Source organism: Podarcis muralis, chromosome 6, assembly GCF_964188315.1.
Source record: "Podarcis muralis chromosome 6, rPodMur119.hap1.1, whole genome shotgun sequence".
In the NCBI taxonomy this organism is placed as follows: Eukaryota; Metazoa; Chordata; class Lepidosauria; order Squamata; family Lacertidae; genus Podarcis; species Podarcis muralis.
Genome location: NC_135660.1, coordinates 87,786,182 through 87,798,561, shown reverse-complemented (window position 1 = coordinate 87,798,561; position 12,380 = coordinate 87,786,182). Strand labels below are relative to the sequence as shown.

Sequence of the window (12,380 nt, the reverse complement as noted above, 5' to 3'; positions counted from 1 at the left end):
AATCGGCGGCCACAGTCTCTCAGTGGGTGAATGCAATAGGACATTTCTGAGTAGACATGGGCAACATTACACAAAGCACATGCTTTTCACCAGATCTGCTCCCAGATAATTCCTTTCTAACACAGCCATCACTTTAACAGGGGCAGTAACAGACCCTCCAAGTGTCCCTGTTCTCCAGGGACAGTCCCAGATTTACAGACGCTGTCTCAGTTTCTGGTTTGATCCCAGAATGTCCCGCTTTTCCTTAGGATGTCCCTATTTTTATCGGAGAAATGTTGGAGGGTATGGTAGGGATGTCTCGATTTTTATTGGCGAAATGTTGGAGGGTATGGAGTTCTGCAACCCCCGAGCCAAGGAGATAATTACAGTGGTACCACGGGTTAAGTATTTAATTCATTCCGGAGGTCTGTACTTAACCTGAAACTGTTCTTAACCTGAAGCACCGCTTTAGCTAATGGGGACTCCTGATGCTGCCGCTCCGCCGGAGCACGATTTCTGTTCTCATCCTGAAGCAAAGTTCTTAACCTGAAGCACTATTTCTGGGTTAGCGGAGTCTGTAACCTGAAGTGTATGTAACACGAGGTACCACTCTAACTGTACAACCTTTAGAAGTCATCTGAAGGCAACCCTGTATAGGGAAGGTTTTTTAAAAAATGATTACTCTTTCATTATATTTTATATATGTTGGAAGCTGCCCAGAGTGGTTGGAGCAACCCAGTCAGATGGACAGGGTATAAATGATAACTATTATTCTTATTCATGTCCCTGTTTTCATCAGAGAAAGGTCAGAGGGGAGGCAGTAACTTTGGCTTGGATCTCTGAGTGACCAACACATCATGGCATTCTCTAGCTTAGTCTTTGCATATGCTGTGTATCTCCTTCAGGGCCGGCCCTGCCGTTAGACAGAATGAGTTGGCTAGGAAGTGGCAGCAAGGTGTTAACAGCACAGTGCTGAATGTGCCAGGAGGCCTGCCCTGTGCTCCCTAAACCAGTGATGGCCAAATTTGGCCCTCCAGCTGTTTTGGGACTACAATTCCCATCATCCCTGACCTGTTAGCTAGGGGTGATGGGAGTTGTAGTCCCAAAACAGCTGGAGGACCAAGTTTGGCCATCACTGCCCTAAACCAGTGTTCCCCAACCTTGGGCCTCCAGCTGTTTTTGGACTACAATTCCCATCATCCTTAACCACTGGTCTTGCTAGCGAGGGATGATGGGAGTTGTAGTCCAAAAACAGCTGGAGGCCCAAGTTTGGCCATCACTGCCCTAAACTATCCTGCGGCTCTCAGTTGCAGTGGAGAGTGCTTTTTCATCACAAGGATTGAAGTAAGATTCAATACTTCAAGTCCGGTTGGCATTTGCACATGGAGTGGAAAGGGGGGGAGACATCATCTTATCCTTTGCCTCAGGCGGCGAGATGTCTTGAACCATTCCAAATCTCCCTTCGCCACTACACAAGAAGACAACGGCAGAAAACGTACACTAGGCGCTCGCTTTTCTAACTCTGAACGGGTGTAACAGCTACCTGTTTATATCGGTCAATTTTCTGACTGCAGGGAGAGATGTTCGCCTGGATCCGGAAAATAACCAGCTGATAATGGACTTACAGCTGTCGAATGGAAAGAAAAGTGGAGAGAATGAGTGCGGGGATGGATACTGTGCGACGGCCGGCCAAGCTCATCTCCTAAAGGAGTCAGCCATGAAAAGGGTGAGCGATATATGTTCATGTGGCATAGGTTTTTGTGGACTTTGTCGGACGCACTTTTACAGTGGAAGCTGGTTCTGCAGCAGCTGCTATTGCACATTCCTGCACATCTTCTCAACCTGTCTGCAGAGGAGCAGCTCTCATCATAATACTGGATGATATCAAGATAAATTTTGATTGCATCCTAACAGGACAATGCAATACTTTGCGCTGGGTGGGGTGGGCAGAGCGGGGGTTATACTGCACCCTCGACCTGCTTCCCTTAAACAGCTTTGCGCTGTTCATACGGTGGCTGGAAGGCTTTAGAGCTGATTCTAAGGCGTACTCCCAATATTAATTCTATGCTTTCTTCTTTTTATTTCTAGGGCTTTGACATTAGCAGAAATGCCTCGGTAAGTAATCACTTTGGGAAAGCAATTCATACCAAATTTCCCCTTGGATGCTGCTGCTACCATTCATTGTTTCCCTACTTTCTCCTCCCTCTACTGAAATGAAGATTGCGCCTGGCTCAGAGCAGGAGCGTTCCTTTGTCATATATATATATATATATATATATATTACTTTAGAGAGTGACATGCAATGATGCACCGATATTCATTAAGCGCTAATAGCATAATGAATATCCTGTTAAGTAGACTAGGAGGGCAAATTCCTTGTGTATCACACAAAAAACACGGCATATTCCTGCTGTGTGGTGGTGGTGCTGTCATGGGGATTATGCCATCTGGCAAGTGGCTCTTGCTTCTGAAGGCAGAATGGAACTCATGTATGACACCACTCCATTTCTCAGATAGGGAAGAATAATAATAATTATTATAATTTTTTATTTATACCCCACCCTTCCCGGTTTAAAAACTGGGCTCAGGGCAGCTAACAGCAAATATAAAACGATGATTAAAAATGCAACTTAAAAACAGCATAATACAATATAAAATAGGTAAAGGGTAAAGGGACCCCTGACCATTAGGTGTAGTCGCAAACGACTCTGGGGTTGCAGTGCTCATCTCGCTTTACTGGCCGAGGGAGCCAGCATACAGCTTCCAGGTCATGTGGCCAGCATGACTAAGCCACTTCTGGCAAACCAGAGCAGTGCACAGAAATGCCGTTTACCTTCCCGCTGGAGCAGTACCTATTTATCTACTTGCACTTTGACGTGCTTTTGAACTGCTAGGTTGGCAGGAGCAGGGACCGAGCAACGGGAGCTCACCCCGTCGCGGGGATTCGAACTGCTGACCTTCTGATCGGCAAGTCCTAGGCTCTGTGATTTAACCCACAGCGCCACCCACATCCCTACCACAAAAACCACAAAAGCCTGCTTTAAAAAAAGAAGGTGTGACTGCTGCGCTAGGGTGACATTGTGTTTTAATCGCACAAACCTAAAGTTCCACTATGTGAGCCAACCTGTTAAATGCTGACAACCCAGAGGCACCTGCGGCTATTGCAGGCTTTTTTCCTGGGCTGTTTTTCTCACGACGCCAGCATATTATCACGGATCATCCTTTTACAGTATACCGGAAGCTGCTGTCGTTGCAAATTATATCCTACGTCTCAAAATAACTGACTGTAAAGAGGCTACTCTGAACCTTTTTTGAGAAAGAGATTTCACCTTTCAAGCATGCGCCTTGTGTTTACCAGTTTCGTGGGGACCATGTGTGAGCTTAGGAACCGTTTTCATGTCCACTCGCCTTGTGCTAAAACGGCTTCGCATATTCCGCAGGGTGACAATCTGGCCTGGGGAAGAATGAGAGACCTCCTGAGAAAGAGTAGGGGAAGGAACCAGAGCAGGCTGGGCTTGTCGTCAGCTGCCTTGAAAAGGTCATGCCCTCAGCTCTATAGGTAAGCTTCCTAGGTTTGTGGCTACACTCAGGTGTTAACGGGTCACTGTTTCCATGTTTGTCAACTTTCATCCATACTCTCATGAACGCTCTCAGTTTGAGGCCTCCGATACCTGTCTCGGTGTTTCCTGCGCTTGAGAAAGTGTGGTTGCCACTAGGATAAGGGAGGCTGTTGAATATTGTGAAAAAGATAAAAAATAGAGATACAGAACAGCTTCTTTTTTAAAAAAAAGATATTTATTAAAGTTTCCAAAAAGTTATATAAAATAAAAAACAAAAATACAAACAAAACACATACAACAACAAGTATAATTTCAATCCCTTATTTTCTTATAACTAACTTTCCTGACCTCCTCATAACTCCCCTTTCTGTATTCCAATTTCTAATTATTTAATTCAGCAAATCCCTCCCCTAATTTCTATTTAATGTTTAACCATTCTTTTCTTAATTGCATAATCATTACAGCTAGAAACCACTTAATTTCTAAACCAACATCGTTCTAACATTCAATAATTTTACAATGTTTCTTAAGATAGTCCTTAAATTTCTTCCAATCTTCTTCCGCCATCTCTCTTCCCTGGTCTCGGATTCTGCCGGTCATTTCTGCCAGTCCCATATAGTCTATAACCTTCATCTGCCATTCTTCCATGGTGGGTAGATCTTCTGTCGATACAGAACAGCTTCACGTCTGCAGTAAACTCCGGTGTGGCTGAGACCTAGGATCTGAGCATTCATTTGAGGATGCAAGGCTGATGGGGGGCGGCAAAGATTCTGGGAGGCCGGTCCTGTTCTGGACCGCATGCTATTTACGGCACATTGTAGAACTACTGTGGTTTAGTAACTGGACTCCTAAACTTGGACCGATTCAGGAGAGTTGGCTTCCAAGTCCTGTCTGTATATGATGGAGCGAGCTTGTTCTGTTCTGCTCTGGAGGGTGGGACCAATGGCTTTAAATTACGAGAGAGGAGATTCCAACTAAACATCAGGAAGAACTTTCTGACAGTAAGAGCTGTTCGACAGTGGACTGGTCTCCACTGTGAGTTGTGGACTCTCCTTTGGACATTTTTAAGCAGAGGCTGGGTGGCCACCTGTCATGGATTAGTTGAGATTTCTGCATTGCAGGGGGTTGGATGAGATAGCCCTTGGGGACCCTTCCAACTCTACAACTCTATGGTTCTATGAAATCAGAGATGATAACAACAACAACAACAACAACAACAACTTTATTGTCATTGTACAACCTGTGTACAATGAAATTAAACAAGCCTTTCCCCCAACACTCAATCTCTTACCGAACAACACACCACCTCGCAAGTCAATTTTGCTATGTTATTTCCCGTTCAACAGCCTAACAGCCCACGGATAGAAGCTATTTTTTAGCCTGTTGGTACGGCTGATTATACTTCTATATCTCCTGCCCGAGGGTAGAAGATTAAAGAGGTGATGGCCGGGGTGTGAGTCATCCCTGAGAATTTTTCTCACTCCCCTAAGGCAGTGATCCCTTGCGGTGTCATCTAGCGGACTCAAGGGACAGCCCATGATATCATCTACCCTCTGTAGAGACTTTCTGTCCGTGGCTGTCAGGCCAGCATACCACACTGTGATACAATATGAAAGGACACTTTCTACTGTGGACTGGTAAAAGGGGTTCATCAGTTGTTGTTTAACATTATTCTTTTGCAAGACCCGGAGGAAATGGAGTCTCTGTTGGGCCTTTCTGACCACCTGAGTTGTGTTGACTTTCCAAGTGAGGTCCTCACTAAACTCCCAGGAATTTAAAGGAGGAGACTCTCTCCACACAGCCCCCCCCCCCCCGATATACAACGGGGCAGAGCCTGGACAAGCTGCTAATTCTGCATTGGGCAGCTCACCAATAAAAGTGGAGGGTTATTAAGCATTCTTCCTGAACATGAAGGTCAGGTTTGGAATCCTCTTTGCCATTCTCATCAGGCTGGCTGAGATGAGGGAGAGGCCACTGAAGTCTTCTCCAGAGGAATTGCATTTGTCTGCTTCAGTGCAGGGTTTCAAATGGGCCTTAAATGTTACCTCTTCCAGGCCGACTTCCTTAATGTGTTATAGACTACGTGACTGTGAACTACTTCTTCCCTCCCTCCAATACTGAAATCTTGTGGTTTCGCCTAAGTTTACAATGCATAAGTGTTTTCATAGAATTACAGAACCGGAAGGGACCTCATCTGGCCCAATCGCTGCAATGCAATAACATGCAGCTGTGGCGCTGTGGGTTAAACCACAGAGCCTAGGACTTGTCGATCAGAAGGTCGGCGGTTCGATTCCCCGCCACGGGGTGAGCTCCTGTTGCTTGGTCCCTGCTCCTGCCCACCTAGCAGTTCGAAAGCACGTCCAAGTGCAAGTAGATAAATAGGTACCACTCCGGTGGGAAGGTAAACGGCGTTTCCGTGCGCTGCTCTGGTTCACCAGAAACGGCTTAGTCATGCTGGCCACATGACCTGGAAGCTGTACGCTGGCTCCCTCGGCCAATAAAGCGAGATAAGCGCCATGACCCCAGAGTCGGTCACGACTGGACCTAATGGTCAGGGGTCCCTTTACCTTTACCTTTATCCCATATGAGCATTGAACCTGCTACCTTGCCATTATCAGCACCACGCTCTAACCAGCTGAGCTATCCATGCACTGATTTCTTCTAATAACTTACATTGATTTGCTGTTATCTATCTTGACAGGCTTTCTGCTGTTGTTTGAGGTGTCTATTAAGCTATGTATCTCCTCCATTTTGCAAAGGCACAGCCCGGAATGGTGTCCTAGGAATACTTTAAATCAATATGTAAAATATGAACCATAGAAATGGCAATGATGAGGTTGACAATACTTTTGCCTGTAGCATACATCTGAGTTTATGCTAGTCCATATAGGCTGGGAGCTGCAACCACCCAAATTTTCCAAGTTCTTGTTTGTTTTTCCTTTTCTTGGGGTTTTTTGGCCATGGACAGAGGAAACGGATTATCTTGTTTGCGTACGCAGATGTGTTATGCAACGCTGCGAACCCCCCATGTCCCTTTAGCTGGGGATTCTGCCAGAGCCCAGGGTCTTTCCTGAAATGACTGTCGGTGTCTTTTGATTTCCAGTGGGATGAGCAGCTGTTTAATCATTCCGCCTGGGATTCTCCTGTCGTGTGCACTTGAATATCAAATGCACCTGGTATTTACACTCCAGTTGCAGCTGTGTAGTCCTTTATTAGCCCCCCCAACCCCAGAGCAGCTTCACAGCTGGAACAGAAAACTGGGTTGGGACAGACAGGCGTCCTGCTATTGTTTGAGCAGCTGAAACAAATACAGAGGTGGAAGAGATCAAAATGGGTGCTGTGAGTAAAAACAGCTGGGGATCAAACGAGCAGATGTGGACATTTCTTGAAATATGGACTGGAAGCCCAGCTTACCTTCCTTTTGAGAAAGAGCAGCTCCTAATTTCATTTATGAGCAGCAGTTTCACCTTCTGCGCCCCAAACTGCTCTCACTTGTGTACTACATGCAACAGAAAATATTGTTGATCTTCAGCAAAAGAAGAGCAGAGTGCCTAAACATCTGCTGCTATACATTATCCCTTCACCTCAGTGGAAGAACCATATTATACGTTCAGCAGAACTGAGTGGCAAAAATCCTTAGCTCTCCCATGCTGAGATTTGTAATTTTGACATCATTCGTTTGCTTTCATAATAATCATAATTTATTATTTATACCCTGCCCATCTGGCTGAGTTTCCCCAGCCACTCTGGGCAGCTACCAATCGAATATTAAAAACACAATACAGCATTAAACATTAAAAACCTCCCTAAACAGGGCTGCCTTCAGATGTCTTCTAAAAGTCAGATAGTTGTTTGTTTCCTTGATATCTAATGGGAGGGCGTTCCACAGGGCGGGCGCCACTACCAAGAAGGCCCTCTGCCTGGTTCCCTGTAACCTCGCTTCCTGCAGGGAGGGAACTGCCAGAAGGCCCTTGGCGCTGGATCTCATCATGTATAAGCTGCCTTAAGAGCTTAGTTACAAAAGTCTTAAAACTAAAATAATATTAGACTGCCGGGTTGGATTTGTACGTTTAAATAGCCTGCCTTAACTCCCTCGTAGCCCTGATAAAAAAACCCCTAGAAATCCCATGATCCACTGTAGAAAATATTTATTCTTTTTATGTACCTCTTGACAGACTCTGGAACATCGTTTCCAAAGAGATGTCAAGAAGCCCTTTGCTTTCTCCAAGTGTTTCACTTGTAAAATGGGGTGGTGGTGGGGAGAGATTGGCAAGGAGAGTTGGCCAGCAGCAAAGGTGGGATGAATCACATTTTGAGCCACATTTGAATTTGAAGGCATCTTGGCCCAGCTCCTATCCTGAACTGGTTCTTGGTCCTTGAAGAGTGACAGTACCTCCTTATAGCAGGATGGATGTAACGTTCGTGTTTATCTGTTTTCCCCATGCCGGTTTGCTTGTTTCTCAGTGCAGCGAGGGATTGGGCAGTAGGTTGCTTTTACCCTCAATAACTATTTTTGAAAGCTTACACAAATGTTTTGAAGAGCAGCTGTTTTGGAGTATGGGTGGAAAATATCTGGTGCCAGGTGTGTCTGTTTTATCATCCCACAACATGCGGAAAATTACAGCCGTTATTCCCAGTGCTCTGTATTAACGGTAACTTTTACCTGTCTGTTCAGGCCAGATTCTGCGTGTTTGGATTTGAGGAAAACAGAGAGGAACTCGATGATTGCCTTGGGACAAAGTTCAAGGAATGAAAGCCTTTGGCCTTTCTGACTGGACAGAGGTAAGAGAGCCAGAAAGTGGCTGAGAAGACTTCTCCCCACCATGACACAGTGATGATATATAACTAAGCCTTTGTGGTCATTTTCAACGTCCAAAATGAAGGAAGGGAGCTGGCGCTAGCAGACCCTGCTGTCGTTGTTCAAGTGCAAGACCTGATCTTTCAAGGACTCCTTGTTCAGATGTACGGAACAAGGTGTTGGAGAAGTTGGGGAAACCAATCTAAATGATCGGGTGAAGGAGGGAGAGAGCACTGAGGAAAAAGGAAGGAAGCAATTGCTTCTCAAAAGGTTATTACCTCTGCCGCAGGCCCCCAACTTTAAAGACAAGTTATTTTGTAGTTATTTGTCAGATAATAAGTAGCATGGTTGGTTATGCAGGCATAGCATTGCCTTCTGCGATCTGGTAAAAATGCTGGAGGTGAGAACATTTGATTCTACCGACCAATTACACTTACTTTTGCTTACTGCGTCTTTGTTTCAGAAAGAAAAGCGTTTGAGCTCCGAAGGTTGCGATGCTGAGACTTGTCAGAAATTGCTTGGTTTATAACCCTCCAGAATGACTGGGTAAACAGATTCTTTCTGAGAAGCAAGTTGGTTCCTGTGTAATTTAAACTTACGTATCCAGATACAGTTGGCCGCAGTAACTGTATTAAGTTACTTTCTGGGGAATTCCAGAGGGGTAGCCTACATTACTGTTGTACCAAAATCAAACAAAGAAAACAAATGTACTACGCGCTGTGGAACAGAGCCAATTTCATCCTACATACGTACTCTTAATACCTGGACTTGGTATATCCTTTGTTCTAAGCAGCCAATGGCTGCCAGTTCTCTGGCGTTAACTTCTTCAGACTCGTTTGTTTTTTTAGGAGCAAGGAAAGTGGGCTCCATCTTAGTTCTAATTTCGCATTGGCCAGATCACGCAGCAACAGCGTAAGAGTAGTTTAAAAGTAATGGTGGGGAAAGGAATTTTGCAAGGAAACAGGAGCCGGTTTATTCCTTTAAGCAAAACTGTGCTCGGTTTTTTTGGCTGTGATTAAGAGAGGAGAGAAAGTGGCAAGAGAATGTCGTGAAACGGTGGGCATTGTTACAGGAGAAAATGTGGCTTTGCCCGATATCGCCGCTAAAAGACAAACCAACTTAAATGAGAAGTTAGTGGTTAAGCAGGAGAACGGAGAAGTGTTCTGGGAAGGTCCCCCACCCCCCTTAAAGGCCAAAACCTGCATGGGCATTTGACAGCAGGGTGAAATGAAAAGCAGTATCTAGGTGGTGCCCATTGAGAGTCCATGAAACCATTTACATGCAAGAGCTCAACAGCGCAGAGGCTTACAGCAAACAGAGAATCCCATTGCACCAGTGGCCAGGATGGGACGGGGGTTTCAGCATTGGTAGCACAACTTGGAACGATTAAGATGGCATGTTGGGCATCACCATTTGACTTGTAAAAATGTCCTTAGATGGTAAAACAGTCCTTAGCTTTTATATGCACAATTTTTTTTTATAAAACAAGCCAGCCTCCTCTTCTTTTTACAGTGGTGCCTCGCAAGACGAAATTAATCCGTTCCGTGAGTCTCTTCGCCTTGCCGTTTTTTCGTCTTGCGAAGCACGGCTATTAGCAGCTTAGCGGCTATTAACGGCTTAGCGGCTTTAAGAAAAAGGAAACAAACTCGCAAGAACTCGCAAGCCCATAGGGAAATTTGTCTTGCGGAACGACTCAAAAAACGGAAAACCCTTTCGTCTAGCGAGTTTTTCGTCTTGCGAGGCACCACTGTATATTGCATGGAAGATTATACATTTTCATAAATATATTTAAAGAATGATATATAGTATGTTTAATTTTGAGGATCAAACTAGATGCGACTTGAGGAGTGAAAAGGTGCCTAGCCTGTATTCCACACCCTGTAATACAAGGTGCTTCACCAAAAAAATCAGGGAAAGATTTCCCTGTAAAAGATTGACGTTGACTACATGTACAGAAAAGCCTGCAGAGAAATTGCTAAGCTAGACTATATAATGTGCAGTTGGCCAAACTATATATCAGGGGGCAGCTAACCTTTCTTGACCCAAGTTCTGCATTCGAGGTTCGCCATTCCTTGGGAGGCACAAGACGTGCTCTCACATATGCAGACTGCACATTCACATTAAGATTCCGACATCTTTTACTCTGCTTTAAAGGAGCCACAGCAGTTCGGAATGGTGCTCAGAGGAGAAGGATTACTGTTTTCCATTTGCACCATTTCTTCTAACTGAATCTTCACTCCCTGGAAAAAGTTGAGATTAACCTCTAAGGGATAAAAAGACAGGTATTTGAATTAGGGAAATGGCTGTTAAGATATTGTCCAGAAAGTTGAAAATCGGTGTACAAATAAAACATGACATCCTGATTGCGAGGAACGTCCGAATCACAGGCACTTGGTCAGCAATCTCTGTGATCCATGAATGTTACCTGGTAGTAACTGGTTACCACAGAGCAGGGCAAATTGAATTATTTCTACAAGTGGTCCTAGCTAGTGACGAATATTACCACCCATAGCATCGATAGGTTGTCGATATAAATAACTCACAAAGCTGAAATTCTGTGGGGCTCCTATATCAGAAAGCCACCCAGACAGCCCTAGGTGGGTATAAGAAAATGTCTATAAGAATTGGGGGACAATTGGAAGTACACTTCAAAGGAAAGCTCAGTCTGGATCACATCACTATTCAGTATTGCTAAGGGGCTAAGCTGAAATTCACCAGTGTACATTTGAGTCACCACCATTTAAAAATTAGGACTTGTTTTTTTACAAAATAACATTTCTGGGAGTGTTCCTCCATTTAACATTTTTGTATCTTGTGGAACAATGACTGTAATACTGGAAATATCAAGTTTTGGCTTTTTATATAAAGAGTTGTTTAAAAATTAAAGATCCTTGTGCGTTATTTCACTTACTATGGGAAATTACTGTTATCACCAGAATTTTCACATTATACCAAATTGTTACGTTGTTGTTAAGCAAAATTAATACAAAAAATGGAGAAGTCGGATGCTACCCTGAGGCAGACTGGCATGAAGTAGGGAGAACCTTTCTTTTGCATTCAGTTCCTGGTACCTTGTGAGTGGGTGGGTGAATCCTGTCTGAAACAATGGAAAGCTGGTGCCATGGAACGTCAGCATTGCAGAGCCAGGTGGACCAATCATTAGGAAAACAGGAAATTGCTTTATGCTAACTGGGTCGGACAAAAGTCTGTATAGTTAAAGCTATGGTTTTCCAAGTAGTGATGTATGGAAGTGAGAGCTGGACCATAAAGAAGGCTGATCGCCGAAGAATTGATGCCTTTGAATTATGGTGCTGGAGGAGACTCTTGAGAGTCCCATGGACTGCAAGAAGATCAAACCTCTCAATTCTTAAGGAAATCAGCCCCGAGTGCTCACTGGAAGGACAGATTGTGAAGCTGAGGCTCCAATACTTTGGCCACCTCATGAGAAGAGAAGACTCCCTGGAAAAGACCCTGATGTTGGGAAAGATGGAGGGCACAAGGAGAAGGGGACGAAGAGGAGGAGATGGTTGGACAGTGTTCTTGAAGCTACCAGCATGAGTTTGACCAAACTGCGGGGAAGCAGTGGAAGACAGGAGTGCCTGGCGTGCTCTGGTCCATGGGGTCACGAAGAGTCGGACACAACTAAACAACAACAACTGGGTTGGAAACTAGTCGAGGCAGCAAATCCTCCCCCCAAACTGTTCTTAAGAGCCGTCCACTCCCAAAGTGTTGAGATTGTTAATGCAGGAGCTTAGCAGGAGGGTCTCAAAATCTTTTAGCTGCATGTTGCAGATAGAAATCTTTAACCACTGGAAATTTGTAGACCAGCTGAAAAACCCTCACAGCCCTCATTAAGGTAATGAGGCTACTTATGAGTAGTTATGTAAGTTATGTATAGCTGCCTCTTCATAGTAAGAGGCCCTCTCAAACTAGAGAGTTATCAACCATGTCTCTCCCAAAAATATTTGTTGCACAGGCTTGGCGTATTCTCAGGAGACATGTGCCATAACTGAGACTCATCCAACAATAGAGGGCGGGCCGGG

The 12,380-nt window shown here is 44.7% G+C and overlaps 1 protein-coding gene across 4 annotated transcripts in view; it reads left to right on the top strand.

The window, feature by feature from the left end:
• LOC114596993 (uncharacterized) overlaps positions 1-11,223 on the top strand; it is a 31,010-nt gene extending 19,787 nt beyond the window's left edge. Inside the window, exons 5-9 of one of the 4 annotated variants that reach the window (XM_028728948.2) lie at positions 1,554-1,705; positions 2,068-2,094; positions 3,420-3,538; positions 8,215-8,321; positions 8,801-11,223. In XM_028728948.2, coding sequence (XP_028584781.2) covers positions 1,554-1,705; positions 2,068-2,094; positions 3,420-3,538; positions 8,215-8,311 — 395 coding nt within the window. In that variant the 3' untranslated portion in view covers positions 8,312-8,321; positions 8,801-11,223. The remainder of the gene's footprint in view (positions 1-1,553; positions 1,706-2,067; positions 2,095-3,419; positions 3,539-8,214; positions 8,322-8,800) is intronic. The other 3 variants (XM_028728949.2, XM_028728950.2, XM_028728951.2) reach the window with 3 other exon arrangements.
• The last annotated feature ends 1,157 nt before the right edge of the window (positions 11,224-12,380 follow it).